General features: G+C 41.1%; 3 protein-coding genes across 4 annotated transcripts; 1 reads left to right on the top strand and 2 right to left on the bottom strand.

Annotated features, from left to right (window-relative positions):
- Positions 1-40: 40 nt before the first annotated feature.
- THUMPD1 (THUMP domain containing 1) lies at positions 41-3,795 on the bottom strand. Of its 2 annotated transcripts, XM_042798727.1 has the most exons (5): positions 3,520-3,740; positions 2,973-3,153; positions 2,359-2,607; positions 1,417-1,766; positions 41-1,282 (listed from the first exon to the last, which is right to left on the bottom strand). In XM_042798727.1, exons 1-4 carry the CDS (start codon positions 3,733-3,735, stop codon positions 1,438-1,440), a joined length of 975 nt encoding a protein of 324 aa, XP_042654661.1. In that variant the 5' UTR covers positions 3,736-3,740; the 3' UTR covers positions 41-1,282; positions 1,417-1,437. The 2 variants fall into 2 exon arrangements, with proteins under 2 accessions (XP_042654661.1, XP_032839675.2); XM_032983784.2 differs by having other exon boundaries at positions 41-1,766; positions 3,520-3,795.
- Positions 3,796-4,412: 617 nt separating this feature from the next.
- Positions 4,413-18,087, top strand: LOC104355817 (acyl-coenzyme A synthetase ACSM3, mitochondrial). Its single transcript, XM_009966232.3, has 14 exons — positions 4,413-4,501; positions 7,678-7,938; positions 9,377-9,587; positions 10,298-10,505; positions 10,738-10,881; positions 11,678-11,834; positions 12,781-12,860; positions 13,584-13,707; positions 14,226-14,306; positions 14,992-15,093; positions 16,164-16,291; positions 16,411-16,510; positions 16,969-17,088; positions 17,247-18,087. Exons 2-14 carry the CDS (start codon positions 7,726-7,728, stop codon positions 17,331-17,333), a joined length of 1,755 nt encoding a protein of 584 aa, XP_009964534.2. The 5' UTR covers positions 4,413-4,501; positions 7,678-7,725; the 3' UTR covers positions 17,334-18,087.
- ERI2 (ERI1 exoribonuclease family member 2) lies at positions 17,844-23,390 on the bottom strand. Its single transcript, XM_042798389.1, is given in 9 exon segments — positions 17,844-19,385; positions 19,388-19,421; positions 19,632-19,720; positions 20,410-20,491; positions 21,658-21,758; positions 22,282-22,438; positions 22,586-22,713; positions 22,945-23,090; positions 23,301-23,390. Coding segments are annotated over 9 exon segments (2,055 nt in total). The 5' UTR covers positions 23,324-23,390; the 3' UTR covers positions 17,844-18,090.
- Positions 23,391-23,415: the final 25 nt, after the last annotated feature.

Below are 23,415 nucleotides of genomic sequence, written 5' to 3'. Positions count from 1 at the left end.
CCATACACAAAAAAGCTTTAGAATTTAAAGAAAACACCGATGGAGGTAAGAAAGCAGATTTAATAAATGGGTGGTAAGGGAGACAGGACTAGGGAAAAGTTGTCTTAATTTTCCAAAGTCTAAAACAATTTTGAGAGGAAAATATAAATTAAACACTGTCGAGAGACTTGCATACATCCTTTTCATTAAACCAAGACAAGTAACAAGTGGTGTTCAAGTTGAGTCTTTTCCCATTAGCAACTCACAGGCTTTTATGCTAGAAATTAAATACTAAAGCTAGACAGCTGTACAGAAAGCATACTCAAAACCCTATTGGAAAGCAGGTTATAGCTGCACTGGTTTTGTAAGTCACTGGGATATCAAAGGAGCTGCTGTAACAGACAACAGAAAGACTCACATTACTTTCAATCTGAAACAAAATGAATGCTGTAAGGCTAAAACTTAATTCCCCTTAGCCAGTATAGTATAATGGAGAGCTTCTTTCATAAGAAGTTTCCAAACAGTACTGAAATTCAAATTTTGCGACCCAAGAAAAAAATATAAACAGAAAAAGACTTTGTAAAACACACCCCCAAGGATAATGTCTTTGGAAAGAGCAGCAAAAGGCTAGTTGCAGGAAATTACTCAAAAGGATTCTGTTCAGTGACTACAGCACTTCCTATAAACCAGTAACTGCTGTATACACAGCTAATGTAAACACACATGTAGTTTTTGGTAAAACCATTTGCCATGCCTGCACTATACTGCTGCTGTTCTAGAACAGTCAAATCCATTGTTCTAAATCATCTCATAGTATTCAAGTATACTGATCATAGCAGTTCTTCCCATTCACTCTCAAGACAGCGTGTCCTTATAGAGCGATGTGTATATATGTATATATATATATATATATAACCCTCCATCATACAGAAGATGATCAGTTTTGGTTCATTCTGTTATTCACACAGAAAAACATATTGAGTTTTGCAGTCACACAAGTTGTCAGATCACTTCCTTAAAAACTTTCTGCAATCAACTGTCTCTTTCAGATCTCTTGCTTCTGTCAATACTTCCCGATAAAGCTGATTCTGCACTGCCTTTTGCTTTCTGTAGCCATCAGATGAAACAATTGAAAGTCAATATATGTCAGGATGGCTAAATTTACATATGCATGCATACACTCATGCTTTTTGTGCTAGATAAAGGCAATGCAGAACAAAGCCACAGAAGAATGACAGGAAGCTTCACCAGAAAGGTGATACAACCTTGAGCACTCTCATATCTGCTGCAATGTCAGCTCCACCTGCAACGAGCATTAAAATTCTTACAGATGTGGATTTTAAAAACAAGATTTCAAAACAAAACCCACTCTCCTCTTTAAAATGCCCTTTCAGAACTCTAGGGCAACTTTTTTTAATAGGTTTCAACTGTGTTTACCTTTCCCTTCTACCACATTTTCTACACTGTCAGCACATCATTCCCTTTGGGCTCAGCTTCTATTTCACCTTGATTCTTGTTCTCTTGTTTTACTTCTCTTGAGCTCTTCTCCTCTTCTTCAGTTTCTGGCTTTACTACCTTCAAGTTCTGTTCTTCTGTCAGATTTGATGGGTTTTGTTGTGTGTCTTCTTTGTTGCTCTTCACCACCTCCTGTAGATTGTATTTTCTGAACAGAACATAGTCTCTCACCACACTCAAGCAACAGACGTTTTTTATTATTTCTACCACAACTGTATATTGTGGGTTATTAAGATCGACTTTGTTTTCTGGATTGAGGCTGCCCACAATTCCTGTAAAACAAGATGTAGTTTAAAACATACTGCAAAAACAGTTTCAGAGCATAAGCATGCCCTACTGAAAGGACAGAAGTTAAGAGACAGAAGGCAACATCCTCCTTAGTTGTAACCAATCACTCAGTTTTACAATTGCTTAAAATAGCAGAACTCTTAGAACATACCAACAGTAGGACTGAAGTAACTGAAAAACTATCCCACTGAAATTATCAAGAAACATACTCAAATAAGGTGGAGCTATTTTATGAGTCATATATTCAATGGAAATAGTAACACATTATTTCAATATAGCATCCAGAGAGAAAGCCTGATAGCAGTCGTTTCATAGCACTCGTAACTGACACTCCAAATTATATTTGACACTGTACTCTCTTCTGCTTGTTGTCTCTAAAGACATCAACACCAACAAGGAATACTGATGTCAAGCTTTTCTAAATCTTAAAGAAGCTTTTGTAATTTAACATACAGATTTTTAAGCAACAAATATGTAACCCCCATTAAGATCACTTTTAATAATCAGACCTGTTATGCATGCAGTTGTGGGCTGTTTCTATACTTGTTCTTAGTTTTGTATGAAATTCATACATACCTGCCAATTCCTTAATTACTTCTTCCCTACTCATATGACTGTTATTACGAGCTTTGTAAACAATCTGAAAAGTACCCTTATTAGGGGCTTTAAACCAAGGCTCAAAAAACGTTTCTGTGTATTTTTTCATATCTTCCATAAAAGCCTTGCAAGTTCCAGAAATGGGTAGCATGCGCAGAATGACTCTTGTTTTCTTCTTTTTAGTGGCATGCATATCCTTTAATATATGGTGCACCAGGTTCTCAGGTTCTACAAGAAAAACAGCTAGGTATGACAAATTGAAGACATTTTCTCCCTTCTTCCCCCCCTCTAAATAATAAGCTAGGGAAATGCACACTTGGCTGCACTGATGTCAGCATCAAATCCTTTTCTGTAAAGAGTTGTTTTACTATACTAAAACTGGATAATCAAAGATTATTTTGCCAGAGCAGATTCCTCTACCTTCAGCAACTTTGCTACTGACAAAATTCAGTGGCAATGCCAAAAGGAAGAGGAAACCCTGTGCTTGTTTGGTATACACAAGTGTCTTGGAAGTCACACTCTGTGACCTATTACTAGCACCGTTCAAAGCAGCTTATCCCCACAGCACTATGCAGCATCAGCAGGTGTCCCACCTATGCCCCGGGTTCTGATGAAGACCACGTTGTTGGCACCACTCTCCACCGACTGGAACCGCCGCAGCTTCTGCTCTGTCGAGGCGCGGATCTGGCCGACCTCCTTCTTCAGGGCAGCCTCAACATCGTCCTCGTCCTCCTCCCTCTCGCTTCCCGACAGCCGCTCCTCATGATCTGAAAACTTCACACAAGGCACGTCACTTGTTTGGTGAGTAGCGAGCAACAGTACCCGCAACGTAAAAACTGCCAGCAAGGGGCCTGGAAGCGATGGGCAAGGGCCTTTTCTCCAGCTAACCCGAGGGGCGGCGTGGGGGTTTGCCTACGGAAACCGGCATATCGTGTGCGTGGTGAACAAACAGGGGTTTCTGCATACAGAACGAGCGAGGAGGCCTCACGGCGCGGCTCTGCCCGCCCCGCCGGCGCTCGCGCTGCCAGCCCGCGGGGTGCGGCAGGCAGGAGCTGAGGGGGCGGCAAATGCCGCGCTGCCGGGCCCGCAGGCCGCCTCCCGCCCAGCCCCGAGCGACCGGCCAGGCCTGCCCGCACGCACCTGCTCGGGCCCGTACAGCAGGTCCCCGTACTCGCCGAGGAGGCTGTAGGCCTCCCCCACGCACTTCCGCTCGTTCATGTTGCAGGTGATGAGGATGCCGCGCATGCCGGCCTCCAGCTGCCGCCCGCCGCCGCGGGGCCGCTTGGCCCGCCCCGCCGCCGCCGCGAAGTGCCCCCGGGGCCGCCGCTTCCGCGCCGCCGGCTCCGCCGCGGCCATCGGCCACCGACCGCCGCCCGCCGCCGCTGCGCGCCGCGATGGCGTCAGCGCCGCGCCCGCTGCCCCAGCGCCCGCCCGCCCAGGGACGGCGCCGCCCCCCCGGGGTGAGGCGGGGAGCGCTGAGGGCACCGGCGGGCACCGGGCACCCGCAGCTCCCGCCTGGGCCGGGGTGGCGAGGCGCGGGCCGGTGCGCTACCGAGCTGCACCGGGGAAGCCGAGCCCCGGCACTGAGTGGGATCCATAGTGAGGCCCTCAGACGGCTTCCTGGCTCCTCTCACGGCCGGTGTTGCTGTCGGTATTGCAACGCACTAGGAGGTTAAAAAAAAAAAAAAAAAAAAAAAAACAAAAAAAAACAACCAACCAGCCAAACACCCTTGAAAATTACAATTCACCTCAGGCTTTGCACGTGCCAGGGGGGAGGTTGAGCATTACCCCGGGCGCAGTACTCTGGACGCAGTGCACTCAGCTGTGGCTAAACTCAGTCGCTGGTAGCCCGTGATGCTCTCTCTTCTGAACTTGAGTGCTAGGATTGAAATCTGGGTTTGTGTTAATGATTCCAGAATTGAGAGAAACAGTGGGCCTGGGCTGGGGGGAGAAGAGGGAGGACGCTCACTGAAGCGCGGGGGAGCCAACAAACCTTCGTCCTGCCCTGTGTTGGTGTATCAAACACCAACGCGCTGGGCCTTGGCCTCTTCCCCAGCTCCCTGTATAACTCCTGGAGGTGCCATGGTGTAGAGGGACCAGCTGAAACAAGCTCTTTATACAGGTAAATTTAGGCCTGAGGTACTAGAAGGCATGTGTTGGCTGGAAAAAAAGTATCCCGTAGCGTAGTTTCTAAAGGAAGGTGTCTGCATTCCTGTCCATAAGAGCCTCCTTTCCCTGTAGTAGCTCTTGAGCTTCTTGGGCAATTAAAGGGAGGAAAATTAAGTTCCTTGACATTTTGTGAAAACAGGTAGAGGAGAGAGCTAAGGAGGCATCGCTAAGGCCAGGTCTATCATACTATTAGCATTCAAAGAGTCTTTTGATTGATAAAGGGAAACTTCATGAATTGATGGAAGTATTTATCAGTTACAACCACAACAGGAGATGGTGTTTATATCTTATTTGAAGCTTTGTTTCTGACGAGCCTCGGAGGCCCATATAATTCTACAGTAATTGTTAGACATCGGTGGGATTATTGACTACATGTAAATTTAAAGTCACTAAATCTTTGCAGGGCTGGTCTTGTTTGAAAGACTCAAGAGTGCCAGAGAATTACCTATAGTCTCTGGAGTTGGGCATGTCAGGACATGTTTGAAACATGAGGAAAAATTTCTACAGGCAGCTGTGAGTGGTGCAGAGGAAATGTAGTTAACCACTCAGGACGTAACTAGAATACTTCTGTGGTGAAAAGTGCTGCAGGATTTGGAAATATCCATGGGTGCTCTGGAAATTAGTTATATGTGCCCTACCAAAAGAATAGGTTATAGGTTAGGTCACTGTGGAAGTTAGGGTTTTCTTCCTAAACTGGAAACCTTCTTTCTTATGTATTCCTGGCACATTTGCTGACTCTTATCACAAACCATTGATGTCATTTTCTCTATGTTCGTGCCTCCTCTGGGGCAATGTGATCTTCTGGGTAGGGAATCCCTTTAAAGCTGTTCCTCTGCCTCTCCTCTGGGAGGATTTTATCACATGCAATTCAAAGAGCTGTTTAAAATGTCAGTACTGCAGACCCACTGTAGGTCTCCCTTTACTGCTAGGCAGAGAGCATCTTTGTTGTCTGGGGGAATCTGTTTTGAATCACTTTCTGCAGCAGTGAGCATTTCAGGGAGCTGGTTAACATCTCCTTTGAGTGTACTGTTTACAAACTGACCTCGGCAGAACCCCAGGAGGGAGTTCTGGAAAAAGTACAGGACTTACATGCCAGGAGAGAACACGGCGTCACCCTCACTGATCAGCATCCAGAGGACTGTTCTGCTCCAAAGGTATAAATGGGTGTTAGCAATCTCTCTGCTGACCTTAGGGCCATGGTTTGAGGATGAAAATACACAAAGAACTATTTAGGTCTCTGGCAGTCAAAGTCTTACAAATCTCGATGCCCCAATTTAAGCTACAGCTGTCACTAGCTCCCTAGTGAGTGACATTCTCTCAGGAGAGGCTGAAGGTAGAGGCACACATCAATGCCACAGCCATGCCCACAGTGATGCAGGGCCGCAGCCTGGATGGCAGAGAGGATGGCACACATGCCTTCCTGCCTCTCCCTTCAGAGTAGGGCAGAGGCAGCAGCAATACTAGAACACCACATAACTGTGTGCTTTCTGAACATGAGGCAAAGCCCTTTAAAAACTTTGCAAGTCACCAGGTATTAGCAAAGCTGTTCCAGGCACCAGTTGTAGCATCCCAGGAACCAGTACTCACTATTGTCAAGGCTGAACTGCTGTGGTTACCTGAGGCACCCCAAGCTACCTGCTGAGCAGTGGAGTTGCAAAGCCAATTGCAAGGCTGTTGCTCCTGTGTTGCCCCAGCCAGAGCGTAACAGATGTGATTTGGCTGTGGCAAGGTCTTATGACTGTGTTCCTCTGTGGGCTGGTGGTTGAGAAGAAGAGAGGAAAAGGGAACAGGAGACATTAGGTATTCACACTTTCTACCCCTGCTCTGAGCTCTGCAGAAACCTGCCAGCTCTTTATGATGTGCTGGATTTGGCTGCCCTTTGTGTGAGTTCAAAGTACATGTGAGGAACACAGGAGTCGATCACTGGACAAGGTAACAGTGCAAGAGTCGGCCCGCAGCCAGGAGTCTGAGATCTCTATAAGGAGTCAAAGCTGTGACACACGCCAGCACTGAGAGGGCTCCACTTTGGTGCAAGGCAGAGAGGCAGTAAATTGGGATTGACAGCCTTTTGACAAGGTAACTGGCCCTCCAACCCACCCCTGCAAGCTGCTGACCAGGACATTTTCTGGCACTGGAGCAGTGCTGATTTGCCTCTTGTCTGTCCACATTCCCTCTTCTCCCTGTCCTTCTTTGTCTTTCATTTGGCTGGGTTTCTCCCCTGTGTTTGTCATGCAGACTGAATGTTACAGATCCAAAAAATGTCCTGTTGCTTCACTAAATCACTAAAATCACATGATTTTACAGCTGGATAGTTATTAATTCTGTAAGGAACTAGCAGTGTTTCTATTATGTTGTAAATAGAAGATAGTTGGCAATGCATGAAAATAATGACTTCAGAGTTTTCAGACCTCCTGCTAAGTTGACTTTTTTTGAGAAGCAAGGCTTTGCATTTTGAATCCTTTTTCAGGGAGTCTTTTGAAGTTCCCCTATCTCATAAAGTGACGCTTTTTGCTGACCACACATCAAAATAATGCTTAAAACATCAGTACTTAGAATCTTTTCAGGGCTTTGCTACATTCATTTAATTCTTGGCAACCAATATATCCCCATATTCTATGCTGATATATATGATAGAATATGATATTCTATCAATGCTGGTAAACTAGAAAAATATCTTTGTAGCAAGTGACACTGCGGTCAGCCAGTAATTCATGCACAATTGCTGGATTATCTGTGTAATTTCTGTATTGTCAGCCAGTAGCAAACATTTAATTTACAGAAGTCAGAGTTGAAATGCTTGGGTAGCGTTCAGTGCTTCTTTGCTGTATAGGGCAACTGAAATGTGATCTACAAGATTAGCAGGGTTTGTAGGAAGGAAAGGAACGTGAATCACAGGAATGCTCCCACAGTGACAAGGCTGAGTGCTGCTGGTTGAATGCAGGATTAGGATCTCAGCCGCTTGATGGTCACTGGAGAGCAGGGGCCAGACAATGGCCAACCTGGAACTGACCTCAGCAGTTACTCCAATTAACAGTTGGAATTATTGTTCCAGTGTATTCCACTGTGTAGTAGTAAAAGCTGTTCTGAAATTGCATGGCTAATACCAGGCTTGTATCTGTACCACTGTAGTTTTTCTTGGAGAGATAATCAGTAAGGAATAACCTTGAAGAGGCTATTATGGCCCTTGCTGCTGTGCATATTTTACTGAAGATCCCAAGTGCTGTGTTGCTGCGGGCTCCCCTGAGAAGATCTCTCCAACTTTGCAGCCAGTGCTACCCAGTTCATGCCTCTCTGAGTTATGAAGCTATAAAACAGCAGTACAGCGTAGCTGTGCCAGAGTACTTCAACTTTGCAAGAGATGTGCTGGACAGATGGACTGAAGTGGAAAAGGTAATAGTTACTGGCTTCTCTGATGCTAAAATATTTAATGCTGGTTATTAATACTGAGTATCTGACAAATCCAATAACCAGGACACTGGGGTTATGTTCTGTTTATAATCTGGTGATCGTCTCATGCAGTTTGAATATGTAGATCCCTTAGGCCACATGCTGTCCTATCCACAAGTCCACATAGTTCTTTCCTTTAATCAGTAACTCCAGTGAGATTGAGTGTGAGTAAATAAGTGCCTCATAAATGAGACTCTAAACTGAACCACTCTAAACCCTGCATCAATTCCCCCATCTGCCATGACATGCACCCTACCTAGATGTGCCAGGGAAATCACTTGACCTCTGTGTGTTTCACTGTGCCTGTAAAATGAATATTAAATACAGTATAATGTCAAACCTCACCCACCTATCCCAAATGTGAAATCTTTTGCATCAAGGACTTGGAATCTACAAAACTGAACAACTTTGAACCCCAAACCGGACATAAGCTCCATGCAGCAAAAGGGAATACAGAAAAAACCCGTGAAGTATAGGTCTATCACCTTTCTTACTACATAGGTCTGGCCTCTATAGATGTAGGACTGGTTCTGCAGGCTCAGGCTGTTCATGATGAGGAGCTAAATGCAGTTATGTCCAGCCTGGCAGCAAGAATGGAGCAGAGGTATCACCTGTCTGACACACTTGTTCCTTTTGCAGGAAAAACAGGCTTTGGCAGGCTGTAAACAGAGCAAGAAACAGCCTCTGGAAAAGAGGTTTTGCCCTCTGAAGTGCACAGATAAAATCTGCTCCCCTGAAAATGAACCTCAGTGCTATTGTACCTTCAAATAGATAATAAGGTGTCATATTCTTGCCTTCCCAGTGAATTTTCTGGCCAGGAGGTGACTTAGTACACTACTACTGCTAAATGCATTAGCCCTCTTTAAAGCATGTCATATGGATACACTTCAAATCACAAATCAGTTAGGTGAGACATTGATTAAAGGTCACACTGTGTGGCCTATGCTTTTGAGACATTGATTTAATTTTCAGAAGTACCAGACAGGCCCAATTCCAGATGAAGTTGCAAATGAGCTCTGAGGGCTCAGGAGACTCTGGCGCACAACCCAAAGGTGCTCACATTCATCAGCTGCTTTGTTGGCGTGACCTGAACCAAAAAGATTTTCTTTCTCTGTGCTGATTACTGTACTACATCTTCAGAATGTAAGATAAGGAACTCAGGAAAGGAATAAAAATTTAATTTCCTGAATGACATTTATAGGCTGTGCCTTCTAAGGGAGAGTTCTGTGCCACATTTGGAATCCGCAGTGGCAAATTTCTTTTGCATCCCCAGGTTACTCCAGAACTGAATAGGCGTTGAATGCTTTTCTTCCTCATACTTAAAGTAAAGGCAATGTGTTTCTAAAATGAAGCATTTATACCGTACCCTGTTGTTATATAGGAGGGAAAGAAGTCTAAAAACCCTGCATTATGGTGGGTAGATGGTGCCGGAAAAGAGGTGAAGTGGAGCTTTGAGGAGCTGGGAGTGCTATCCAGGAAAGTAGCCAATGTACTCACTGATGCCTGTGGTCTGCAACGGGGAGACAGAGTTATTCTGATTCTGCCCCGGACCCCAGAGTGGTGGCTGGTGAATGTGGCTTGCATGAGAACAGGTTAGTAAAAGCATAGAAGTGGCATATAGTTACAGAAATTGTGACTTAAACCAATCCTTGCTATTTAATGCACTCAGAACTACCACCATGCTAATGAGGATGAACTAGTGTCATGCTGGTCAAAACCACTCTTCATGCCAATTTTTTTCTTCAAGGTGCTTGTAGGACTTTTGCACATGCTCTGGCTGTTAGGGAGACCATGTGTGTCCGTGTGCCTCTTATTCTCTGCTTTCCAGCACTTGTGACACATTGCAAATGCAGTGCTAACTTGCAGTGAAATTAGCCCACATTTAACAGAGTGTTCCACGTGTTCCCCCGTGGGACTTGTTAAATACTCAGCTTCCCAGTCAGCACATCTTGGTGCCTTGCAAACACTAGCAGTGTATCTTGTGAGGCAATGGCTATGTTTACCAGTAAAGAAGTCAAATCCAGCCAGATGGCATGTTCCAGGAGCAGTGTTTTCAGAACAAGAAAAGTTATGTTGATTTCTTTCAGTGTCCCGTGATCAATATAGTATTTGATAACTTGAATCCTCACATAGCATTTAATCCATCAAAGAAATCAGTATATATACAAATGTAGGTGAACTCCTGCATTTAGTACAGCTCTGTCCCACTCAACCTAACAAAGTAAACTGAAGTCTGCTTGTAGGTAAAGGTGTTATTCTTAAATGTTGAGGCTGTTTTTCCATTCCCCTTCATTTCCTTTAGGAACTGTCTTGATTCCTGGCACACAGCAATTGACAGCAAAGGACATTCTTCATCGACTACAGAAATCCAAGGCAAAGTGTATCATCACTGATGATTCTGTGGCACCAGCTGTAGACTCAATTAGGGCTGAATGCCAGTCTCTGAAATTCAAGTTGCTTGTGTCAGAGGGCCAAAGAGAAGGATGGCTGAACTTGAAAGATCTCCTGAAGTGAGTAAATACCGCTGTGAAAGCACCACAGCAATAATGAAAGAAAAGCAGTGGTCTGTTTTGCATAGGAAATGTTGGCACACACCAATATATTTTCACCCTTTTAGGACTGCACAGTGGAAAAATATCAATGTTTATGACACTATTGATTGCTGCAGTTATTTTGGTTAAATATTTTCAAAAATGTGTCAGTTACACTTTCAAATCACTTCATCATTTTGCTTATTTTAAGAAATGCTCCTTCTGATCACCATTGTGTGACCACAAAGTGTCAAGACCCAATGGCTATCTATTTTACCAGTGGGACTACAGGATCTCCAAAAATGGCTGAACATTCCCACAGCAGCTATGGTATTGGCCTCACAGTAAGTGGAAGGTACAGATACCACTATTAATCATACATATTTCTGTAATTGGTCACATAGCAGAATGAAGAGAAACACAAGATTTTTACCAGAAGCTTTGTTTCAGTAGTTCAAAAAACAGCAGTTGTTTTACATTCCAAAAATAGGTTTGTTTTTTTTTTTCCATAAAACAAAGCAGTTCGAGTCAGCTGCTTTAGTTTATAGAGAATATAGCAGTCATGGAGTCAGTAACTTCTTTTTAACATTTTCTTTAACTTTTGGTAAAGTTTGCATTGTGTATAGTTAATAGGTTGCCTATGAACTGAACACCAGCACAAGTTTATGAAGTCTGTACCATAAAAGGGAAAAGAACTGGACACAGCTCCCACCAGAACAAAATGCTGATAGTGCAGAACCTTTAAATTTATAAAGCAATGTTGTTAATAAAATTGATATGGCAGTGCACTTTAACAGGCAAAGAATAACAAATCAGAAAATACCAAACTAGAAGTAAACAAAAAAAATCCTCATCCCTAAAAATTAGTTCAGCAAAATCCCAGCAATCTCATACATACTCATATAACACCATGTTCTGAGGTGATACTAGCTTGTCCATCGGTATCATTTTTCCCTTAGAAAAATGCAACATCAGACTATCCTTGATGACATCCTCACTATCCTGCTCAGAAGTTCAGCCTTTTCTAATTGCCATTTACCCAAGACTGCTGTTGATGGATTTGCTTCACCAGCACCATCTCTTGTTGATATTTTAATATTTGCCATATTCCTGCCAAATGGAGACTGTGGTCTGTTTCCTTGTGTTACCAGGTACTGGCTGGACTTGACTTCCTCAGATATATTTTGGAATACATCAGACACAGGCTGGGCAAAGGCAGCTTGGAGCAGCATTTTTTCACCATGGATTCAAGGGGCCTGTGTATTTGTACATAAGATGCCACACTTTGATCCACACGTTGTCTTTGAGGTAAGTGAGGAGAATCCAACAACAAACAACACTATTCTCTCTGGCCAGTCTTGCCCAGGTTTTGATTTCTGCTGGTGCTGAATGGAGGCAGCACGCAGTACAGTTGTAACTTTCAGCAGGTGGTAACCAACTGATTAGTTAAGTAGTGTCGCAAACATGTACCCCAAAACAAGAGCATATTTGACATCCAGAGAGTTTCATCATATACTCTGCTCTGGATTTGACTGCACAAACCTGCAAACATCCATTATTAGGCCTAAAAGTGAAGTACACAAGAAATTGTTCTGAGATTTGTGGAGAACTTTGGTGGTGTTACTAAAATAAGTGACAATAACAGATGAATGAGAATTTCAGTTGCCTGCGTGGTGTAATTCAAAGTTAAGAAGTTGAAGAGGCAGCAAGATTAAATTTCTTTAACAACAGGTAGCAACATTATATTCTCTTATATCCTCCACACACAACTCTTGCTCCTTTGAAATAGACTGCCATGTTTCATTCTGCATGGAATGACTTTGTCATCGTATCCATGTTAATTAGATGGCTGGAAATTGCAAGTTAATGTTAGGGTATGTTGAAGAACACAGTTATAACACCTACAGAGCATCTAAAGAGGTAGCCTCATAGTTTTACTCGTTTTCTACTTAACCTGCAATTTTAAGAAATTCTGCTAGAGAAACTGTAAAGCTTTCAAGAGCAAAAAACTTTGGTATGTTGAGCTAATTGGAAAACTACATAGATTCTGTTTTGAAGAAGAAACAAGTTAAATGTAACTGTTGTATGTTGTGTTTGCAAGTAGAGAGCTAACTGCTTTTAGGACGCAACATCTTGTTTGTGTGCTTCATAAGCTGGATGCAGAGGTCATTATATTATCTCTTACAATGAAGATGAAACCTCACAGGTTTCAGTATATTGTCAACATTTACTTTTTTTATGCTAAATTCTCTAGAGTCTGTCAAGATTTCCCATAACTGTCTTCTGTTCTCCTCCAACTGCCTATCGAATGTTTGTGCAACATAAACTGTCCAGGTAAGCAAAAACAGGATATTCTCATTGGTGTATTTTATCATAACAGTAGACTAAATGCTCATCTCACCTTGATTTTATTCCAAATTTACAATGGCATAACGGTAACACAGCTCATGTATTTCTCAATATTTAGAATCTCAAGTATTAGGAACAAAGTTGGAATAAAGGTTTAGGGGTAGCTTAACCATTTCAGATTTCATAAATTCCAGTGACTTTGAAAATCAGTTTAGCTGAGGATGTAATAGGATACCCATGATATAGTGATTAATGTATATTTAAAAGTGCTTTTATAATCACATACACCCTCTGTTTGTTTTCCCACTTGTTCCTCAAATACTATAAGCTACAAGAAGTATGTGTGTCAGCACAGCTTGGTGAAATGTGTGAAAGACTGTTTGGCCTCATTTAACCTTTCTGTGAAACTTTTGAACCGTGTTATTCCTTCTTGGTTTAGACCACAGTTCAGATTCTAGGGTTAGAAACAGTAAATGGATCATTAGATTTTCTAAAATAATACAGAAGTAAACCAGCAGTTTTTTCCTTTTTATTTGCATTTTTTCAGATTTGTTTTTGTTTAACAATGCACAGTTCAAATGGAATGAACAGGACTCAGTAAAAAATTAGGGTTTGCATAGAAAGGACCCCACAATAAGGAATACAGTAGTGAATGGGACATAGCAGACAGATGACTACCCATTATTCGTATTTCTCTTTCCCACTAAGCTATACATTCAAAAGCCTGCGGCACTGTGTGAGTGCTGGGGAACCAATCAACCCTGACGTGATGGAAGAATGGAAAGCGCAGACTGGGCTGCATATCTATGAAGGCTATGGACAGACAGAAACAGTATGTTGTGCTTTAAAAATGTAAAAATGTCTGCTTCACAGATACAGCTGTAAGTTCCATTCAGGTTGCCAAGAAAAAGTGATTAAAACGGTTATACAGAGTTACGACTTTTAGGGGAAAAGTCAATTGCAATAAACAACACTAGTAAAATGTATTTTTTGTAAGTCATAGAACAATCATAACAGCTTCATCCAAAATACAAGGGCTGTTTTTCATTCCTGGGGACTTTGGATTGGGAACTAATGGAAAAGGGTATATTCTTCATTACTGCATTCCAAATTCTGCTTTAGAATCTATCTTTGGAGCACTCACATTATTTGGAGCTGTAGGCATGATTCTAAGGGTATAGTTTATTTCTAGAAATGTAGTCATTGGCTATATGATTATAATGAAGACAATTAGTATATTCAATATTGTATATTCAGTAAAGACTGAATATACAAGCCACAGTTTAATTTAGAAGAAAACAACAACAAAAAAACCCCAAACAACAACAAAAAAAATCACACTTGTTACAGGTGCTGATCTGTGGAAATTTTAAGGGAATGAAAATCAAACCTGGCTCTATGGGAAAACCATCTCCAGATTATGATGTCAAGGTATTGTACCTCTGGTGACTCAATCTCTCTTGCATAACCACTTTCCATTAAAGAGGTTTAAAAGCTGTAACACAGGCTTGTACCATGTACCATCATTCAGCAGTGAATGAAAGTGAAGAAATGCGTTATTGCCCTAAACTGAATATGCAAAAAATGTGTGACCGGACATCGCTGTTGCACCATCCTCACCAACATAGATGACAACCCTCTGCTAACTGACAGTTGGATATCAAACTTTAAGGCAATGATAGAAATTAAATTGCTGAGTTAAGGAAGAGTGGGAGTGAATGTTGTTTTCTTGGGATAACAAAACCACTGAAGCAGATTCTAGCACCAGATCAATTTGCAATATGGGTTAAGATTTTTAGTATCTTTCTTTTGGTTCTAAGTTTTTCCACCCTGTTACTTATGATCCTCCCTGGGGTCTGTTTTACTAACTTCATTACATGTTTGCGTAACACTTGGCATTCCTCAGATAAAAGACATAGTGCAAAGTACAGTGGCTTAGTAATAATCTTACACTTCAGTTGTCAGACTAAGACCCCCTACTGCTCCAAATCATTTCCCAATATTTTTTTTTTATTATGTATTTTAAATGCGCACCTATAATCTTAATCTATAATTTTACTTTAATGCTTTTTAATTTGGCTCCAATATAATAAAACTATATTTTGTTTATTTTTAGATTATAGATGGAAACAGTAATATCCTGCCTCCTGGAAAAGAAGGAGATATTGCCATCAGAGTAAAACCTATAAGATCACCTTTTCTTTTTACTTGCTATGCTGTAAGAATATTTCTACAGATATCTTGATAAATCTGTCACAAGGAATCTGATGCCCCATTTTGTTTATATATACTCTGATTACCAGTCTGAAAACCAGTGGGAAGGAAAGAGGGATTTTTACTTTTTTTCTTGCAGATGCTTGGTCTACTTATACAAACAATTGTGTGTTTGATGAGATTGTCTTGCCTAGCAAGTTAAAATCCACTTTATTTTGATTGTTATTCCCCTAATGAAAAGGGATATGTTTGACAGACCCCGCCTAATCCCCAAATATTCTTTGGCCTAAGGGATAAATCACCCATCTGAGAAGTAGGACACTGCTGAAATCCTTTTTCTCCGGATTTGAGCTTCATGGAACATTTAATGCACAGCAACATTTTTCATTATTTTTCCACATTGGTTAGAATTTTCAGTCCAACAACCAGTAGAACAAATGCACAGTGCTTTCAGTTCTGACACCAGGAAACCCTGTTAAATTTTATGGGTGGTATCAGCCTACAGTCAGGTCTTCTGAGCAGTACTGAGCATGTGGGAAAGGAGAACCATGCATACTGCCTAGAAAAATTCTTGAAGTCAGCTGTATTGGCAGTAGAAAAAGCATTTATTAACTGCACTGTACTGAACCAAAACTTTTCATGGGTGTGAAAAAGAAATCTCAGGATATGAGATGCTAGAAACACAAAGGAAAAATTAATTAAAAGGTAATAATCTAAAAGCAAATTCTCAGTTCCATCAGCCTACATACTTTTGCAACTTTCAGTGGTTCCTAAAGCTGTGGGGCGTAATATATTATGATTAAATTATTAGTCAGTCAAAAGTAATGCAACTTCATTCATCACAATTTATGAATTTTATATCTAGTTTTGCAGCTTAGTAATGGTGATTTAATAATTCTCTGTTATTAATGTCCCACCTGAATCTGATGCACATGACCACAGTATGGACTAGTCTGAAAAGGTGAAATTTTTGAGTATTTACTGTACCATAACTTACATGCTGAGTATGTTATAATGCAATTTAATGTATTTTTCAGGTAGTTTTCATGTAAAATGCAATTTATTATTTCTTAGGATGATCCAGAGAAAACAATGGCAACAATACGTGGGGATTTTTATGTCACTGGAGACAGGGGGACTATGGATGAGGATGGATACTTCTGGTTTGTTGGAAGAGCTGATGATGTCATTAACTCTGCTGGGTAAATTTAAGACTGATTAACAGTAAATAATTAAATTTGAATAACACAGATGATTCAGACGTGAAGTTATTCTTATGCGTTATCAAATACAACTAAAAGCCCTTTCCTTTGTTTTAAAGGTACCGTATTGGACCCTTTGAAGTCGAAAGTGCCCTAGTAGAGCATCCTGCAGTGGTAGAATCAGCAGTTGTCAGCAGTCCAGATGCCATGAGAGGAGAGGTAAACAAGTTAAACAAGCTTAGATATTTAACTAGCGTATGCATACCAGAGCTAATAAAGCCCAACTTTCAAGGGATTTGTCTATCCTGGGATTTTTTAAATTTATTTTTAAAATTAAAACTAAATTCAGGATGGCATTTCAACTCTATCAGACACTGGAGAAGCCACCCAGGAAAAAACCGTCCGAGGCAATTGACTGACATCCAATATAACAAAAGCACCATTTGGAGCTTCCCCTGACAAATACTTACAGGTTTTTGTCTTTATTAAATGTATATAAACTGCCTGCACAGTCCAGACCTATAATGAGTGCACACAAACTTTAGCAAAGCTTTCTGTTCCTGCCCTATACATTATTCTGCAGTCTGTCAGCAAATGTTTGGTTAAAGTTTCAAATTGTACTGTTCTGTAATACTGTTTCATTGGCATTTAAACCATTGCTGCCATAACTTCCATAGGTAGTGAAAGCCTTTGTTGTTTTAACACCTGACTATGCTTCACGTGATCCGGAAAAAATGATGAAAGAGCTGCAAGACCACGTTAAGAAAGTTACTGCTCCATACAAGTATCCTAGGAAGGTGAGTGCTCAAATACCCAAAGAACAGTTAGCACCCACTGTCTTATAGTAGTGAAAAGTATGTGGCTTATAAACCTATGCTGGTGAGGTTAAGAAAAAGTGAAAATGTAAGTAAACCATGTCTTATTTTGTATTACAATTTCCTCCATTTCCCAATAGATGGAGTTTGTTCAACAGTTACCAAAAACTATTAGTGGGAAGATCAGAAGAAATGAACTGCGCCAGAAGGAGTGGAGAAAAGATTAGAAGTACTTGTTGCTTTTTTATACGATTTTTTTTACAAAATAAAATGTTGCAGTTTTACTCAGTAATGTAAAGTAAAAGACATTATACTCTGTCTCTTAGTTTAGGTTTGAATAAATTCTTACCGCTTTGGCTGTCCCAGATACTACACTAATAACTAATAGTACAAAAGCAGGCAGAGCAATACAAATAAAATGGGCAACTCATGTAGTCAAGAACACAATAGGTGATGTGTGTTGAAGTATTTAATGAACTGTCACCAGCATTTTATCTTTATTGTTATTTCATTTAAATGATAAAAAAACAGTTTAAGAAAACACTATTGCTTCAAGATTCACTTTTGAAAAGTGTGATAAATTCTAAATACTTTAAAAACTTTACAAGTTAGTTATCATTACAAGTATATTTAGAAAAAATAGTGTAAATAAAATCTGTATCATTATAATGTTCTTTAATGACTGGACTAGTAAAGAATTTAAAATACATAATAAGCAGAAATTTAAGATGTGTAGCAACAGTTGCCCAAACTTTAATTTTAGCACTTCTTAGTTTTATCCATTCTCTCACACTTCATTAATGATACTTTAGGATATATTGATATTTTTGTATGCTTGAGCAATTTGTGTTTATCTGTTAACCAAGCAATGTAATTTTTGTCTCATTCTCAGAACAAATATCCAACATCATTTGACTGTCCTGATTATATTAAACATGATCAACTGAGTTTAAGTTTCAGACAAAAAACAAAATATATAAATTTTCAAGTTCTCATAGAGGGTCTAAGACACAAGTATTTTTTGTTGGAAGAATTGCCCAAATTACTAGCATAAGTTCCAAGAGAGGTCAAAGCCTCTGCATTCAGGGTTAGATAGTTAGATTTCTCTTTCAGAAGCACATATTCCCACTTGAAATATCCACAGCCTTTCTTGTTACCTTCATGCTTGCCAACAGGACAACAAAAAAATGCTTTACCATGATTTGGACCAGCATTTGACACATACAGTTTTTTAGCTCTTCGACCGCAGTTACACAGAGGGGGAGTTGGTTTTCCGTTTTTCACAGCTCTTACAGACTGATTCAAATTGAATGTGGAGTTCAGAATGTCAGGAGACACTTTGGGCAGATTGGAACTTCTTAAAGGTAAGGAGCAATCAAAAGATGCAGTTTTCTCTTGATATATAGCAAAAGATTGTTTTTTTGCTGGTGGGAACATTTTTGGACTAGTTGGCTTTCTTTTAGGAACCTCCAAAGGAGTAGGATAATTTCCAGTTAATGCTGATTGTGCATTTACCTTTACAGACGGTAACTTCAAAGCTTTAAAATCTGAAGTCTGCCTTTGTACTGCTGCTACATTATAGATAGTAGTATCAGGACTTTTGTAAATGATAGATTTCAGAGGTTCCACAGGTATTACAGTTTTTTCCAAACTTTGATTATCTGAACTCACTACAGCCAATTGTTTTGAAATTGTTTTCTTTTCAAACACTGTTATAACATCTGTACTTGAGTCAACTTTGAGTTGAACATGGTCTGAATTTTGTTCATATTGAGATTCTGGTATTAAAGCAACATCTTCCCAGTCAGTCAGCAGAGATAAGCAATCAGAACTAGTACTCATATCCTCATTGGAGATATTAACTGAGGAGATGGTAGTGGAGACGAGCACTAGTCCTGATCCGTGTGCTGGAGGGCCAGATCTGGCTCTACTCAGATGTTGCCCACTGCCCAGTCCTTGCCGAATGCCTGTTGCGAGAGTACTGGGAGGTTGCTGTGCCTGCTCAAGAGGAACAGGAGGTCTGTTAGTAGATGCTGTTGAAGAGCTTTGGGCTTGAGCATGTAACTCAGCCCTTGAGCTGCTGCTAGGTACAACATGGACATCTGCAGAGGAATCAACGGAATTGATCTGTTGTTCTTCAGTTTGTACATTAGAATTTATCTTAATTCCAGCAATACCGTTCTGTTTTTCCTCAGCCAGAGAGTTTGTTTTGCAGGTTCCATCTCTAGATGTTTCAGGTCTGCAGTTAATTCCCAGTGGAGTCTTGTCAGTGAAGTTCATAGTGTTCTGGAAATTAAATTACTATTCGGATGTGCCTGGGGGGGCCATAAACAAAAGGAGATGTTGGAAAGTGAATACCCAGAAGTTTTAGGAATCAGTGCACAAAATTAATAAGTGTATCAGCCTAGGGATGTTCTGTTCAATTCATAGTCAAGATGCTGGGATTATTATTTAAATAGCTCACCTTTCATCTGTATTCCAGGCTACAAAGTGAGTAGAAGGGAAGACAAGAAGTAGTTACTAACCTTATCCAAAGATTTAGTAACCTTCAGCACACAACCATCGCAAATCAGCCTCCAAGCAAGACGGGCAGTATTCCGAGAATCATCCAACCCTTCAAAAGTATGGTTATATTAATGTCTTCTTTTTAAACTATTACTGGGGATAGTTCTTATTAGAGGAAAAATGTAATCAAGGTAAGCCTTACATAAACAACAGGGATTCACAAAACACTGACACATAGTTGTATAGTTCAGAACAGGGAAGTGGAAGTAAGAGATTCCAAAAAATTCCCTGTGCTGTAACAGCTGAAGGAGCAACCAATAGAACTGAATGTATAGCCACAATTTTTTAAATCCTTGTTCTGTTTTATTAATCTTGTAAAAAAAAAAAAAAAAAATCATTTTGTGCTGGTATTCTCTTATATTAATATGTTGTCCAGAGCTATCGGGTAGAATCAAGTTTCCTTTATCCTTCCTCCACCTGTTTTATTTTGCACCCTAGCAATTCAAAAATTGATCTTGTTGAACATGCATCTAATATCACTAGGAGAGATTTCAGAAATAAAACACGAGGTTAGAGGTAAGAAACTGATCTTTGAAGCATCTAGGTTTTCTTGTTTTGATGTTTTTGTTGGACAGAACATTGCATAACCTGGAAACAATAGTTACTATTTAGAGTAAGGACTGGCTATTGCTAGCTGCTTTAGTTTAGTCAACTAAAGCTAAATGGTAATTTAGCTTTATTTTAAATTTATTAAAATATACATATATATTAAAATGTGGATCCTCATATCCTACTTACCAGAATGTTCCCGTCCTGCAAAAGCTATCCCCAAATCCTGCAAAGCACCTTTTAGTCCTTTAGGCTTCCTATTATAGAAGGCCTAAGGAAAAAACACAGGTGCTTAACATAAAGTATTTCAAAACCTCTTCATAGTGAAGTGAAAACCATTTCAGAAATACCACCTTATGAATAATAAATCTCACAAGGCAATTGTGAAAGTCAGTTATCTTCATTTTACAGTCGGGATAAATAAGCATAAGTCCATAAGTGACTTACCCTGTAACAAATTGGAATGGAAAAAAACATGAATCCCTTCTCTGTTTTAAACTAATCAATTCTGTCTTATCTCTGGAGTCATTCATTTGCACTTTATGGCTTACATAGATGAAGGCCTTAACAAAAGCATTGAAGAATACAACTATAAGTAACATCTTGAGAAGTTTGAGTTGTTGCATATTGTAAAGGCACAGGAATTCATTTATTTGGCATAAATATAAATTATTTTTAAACAAGAAAAAGTGAGTATTGCTACTCACTCTGAGTATCTCATTTGATCACAAGAAAGGGGCAACAGTCACACTGTTTATCCTTAGAGGACTAATTGTGCTACCTAGGTTAAGAGCCTAAGCTCCAAGTGTCAGGACAGGTAGACTCCTGGATCACCTTTTGGAAGTTTCCTTGACTAGACAGGGCAAGGTACACTTAGGTGCTGTTAGCCCCCATGTTAGAATTCTGCTGCAGTAGACTATGTAATAAAATGTACGTTCATTTTTTCAGTATTATTCATTGCTATTCAGAACATACTTTCTGGTCCAAGGGCAGTTCACATGCTAGACCTTTAAGTACCTCTAAACAGATGATGATGGCTACTTTCTAGGCAGCAGTGTAAGGCAGCAGTAAGAGCACACAAAACGAGGGAAATTAGGAAGCAAGGAGAGCAAAAGTTGTCAGGAAAGGAAGAGCAGCTCAAAAAATTGTCCTAGGATTATGATTCATTCCTCTAACAACACCAGGTTGTTTCCTAGCATTAAGATTTCTATTAAAAGTCACACAGTTCTAGGGCTTGCAGTTTGTTAGAGTGATAACAACATGGGAAGAAAACAAATGTGTTACTCTAGTAACTGGAACTACAGTAACTTGTCATTGTTAACTAGTTCTAGACTAGTAACTAGTCACCAGTCACCAGAACATACAATATTGGTTTGTCACCTCAGATACAGCTAGCCCTTGAGATGTCAATGTTCCACAGTCTGTCAGCTGTCTCACCCTGTATGTTGCTTTGAGATCAATCCAGGAATTTAAAATGTCAGGTTTTCGCAGCTGCTTCCTTTTACACTCATACTGCAAACACACACCCAGGTCCCAGTCTGCATAGAAAAAAAAAAACACAAATAATCCATCACTAAAGAACTAGCCTAAAAATCTACATAAACATGGCTTCAAATCTACATAAAGAAACATAACATCAGCATAGTAGCAGCATGCCGTACTTTTGGACAGGAAGCACAGGCTAGTGAAAGGCACTACGGTTGCTGCAGTGGGACATAGGGATAAGTGAATGCCTGCTGTTACTAAAGAACGACTTAGATGGGTAAAGGTCTCAGAGACTTCGGTAAATCATTTAGACACATTAAGAACAGTGACACAGTTCAGTATATGTAAAGCAGAAAAATGTAACGTTGTAAGACCCTGGAGGCAAAGATACAGCAAACACATCAGGATTCAATGGATTTCATATTTTCAGTCTTACCCCAATATTGCATATCTGTAATACCTAGTAACGGGCTTTTGGCTCCCTAGAAGTGAAGACACAATCTCACTAGCACCACCAAATGTTAATTTTTTATGTGTACTTATTCTGCAGAAAAAACAAGTTAAAGTTTTATTTACCTGTCCAAGTAACAAAGGTACATGCTTTTGCTTCTGAAGTAGAATTACTTAGAATATCTGTACTGAATATAATTTTCTTCTCCTTTTGTATCTTTTGAATCCATTTCAAAAACTGCGATAAACAAATGTTTAGAGGGACCCCTTCATCAACTTGGTTCTTTATGGAACAGAACAAGATGTATGCGTTAGTATGCACTGGAATTCATTTGAGGTTTATTACTTTTTAGCCCTTTAAAGGCCTCTTTAAATAAAATAGCAGATAGCAATTTTACCAGTGTAAAATAATGCCAAATAGCAATTCTACCTGCGTTATGCCGGTTAGCTCTGTACAAAATTCGGAGAGAATAGGATGCTCCTGAGGCTGGACATATGTGTGGAATTCAGATTCAGTCTCCCCCGTTGAGGCGTTTAACAGGACTGCTGGAAATTCAACTGTGACAAAAACAAAATGAGGAAAAACAAACAAACAAAAAACAAAACTAACCAATGCCAGAGAGGTGAAAGCTGTTCACAGAAGTGATTCCACGCGCTCCGAGCTGGTGTGGGCACGTCAGACATCAGGAGCACAACGTAATGCCGACACAAGGTTTGAAGCTGCCCCCAGGCGCGGGCAGCACGCCCCCCCCCCCCCGCGCCCGCGCAGCCGGGTTCCGCTGCACTCACTGATCTCGGGGCTGCCGCGCCCCGCGCCCCGCCAGCACGTGGCCTCAAAGACCACGACGATCAGGTAGCCGAAGCGCTGCCCCGCCGCCGCCGCCGCCTGCGCGCCGCTCCGCGCCCGCGCACTGCTCCGCGCCAGCCCCAGCTGCCTGCGGAGCACAGTGGCGCCGGCACCGCCTCAGCATCCCCCGTGCTGAGGGGCCTCGGCGCCCCCTTCCCGCTCCGCTGCCCGATCAGCGCCCCGGCCCCCCTCAGGACCTCGCCCGCCCTGACGCCAACCCCCCCCGCCCCCCCCCCCGCTCCGCTCCGCTCCGGTCCCTTCAGGGGCCTCAGGAGGGGGATTCCCCCGCCGTCCGCACCTGGCCAGGCGCTTGGTGGCCATGTCCGCCCTCAGCCCCCGCCCCGGTGCGATCTCGGCACCGCGTCCGCCATTTCAAACCTCCCGCCGGCGGCCGCGGCCCCGCCCCCCATCCG

Source organism: Tyto alba, unplaced genomic scaffold, assembly GCF_018691265.1.
Source record: "Tyto alba isolate M040663 unplaced genomic scaffold, T.alba_DEE_v4.0 Super-Scaffold_28, whole genome shotgun sequence".
Taxonomy (NCBI): domain Eukaryota; kingdom Metazoa; phylum Chordata; class Aves; order Strigiformes; family Tytonidae; genus Tyto; species Tyto alba.
The sequence above is the reverse complement of the archived record's forward strand: the minus strand, read 5'-3'. Positions and strand labels throughout refer to the sequence as shown.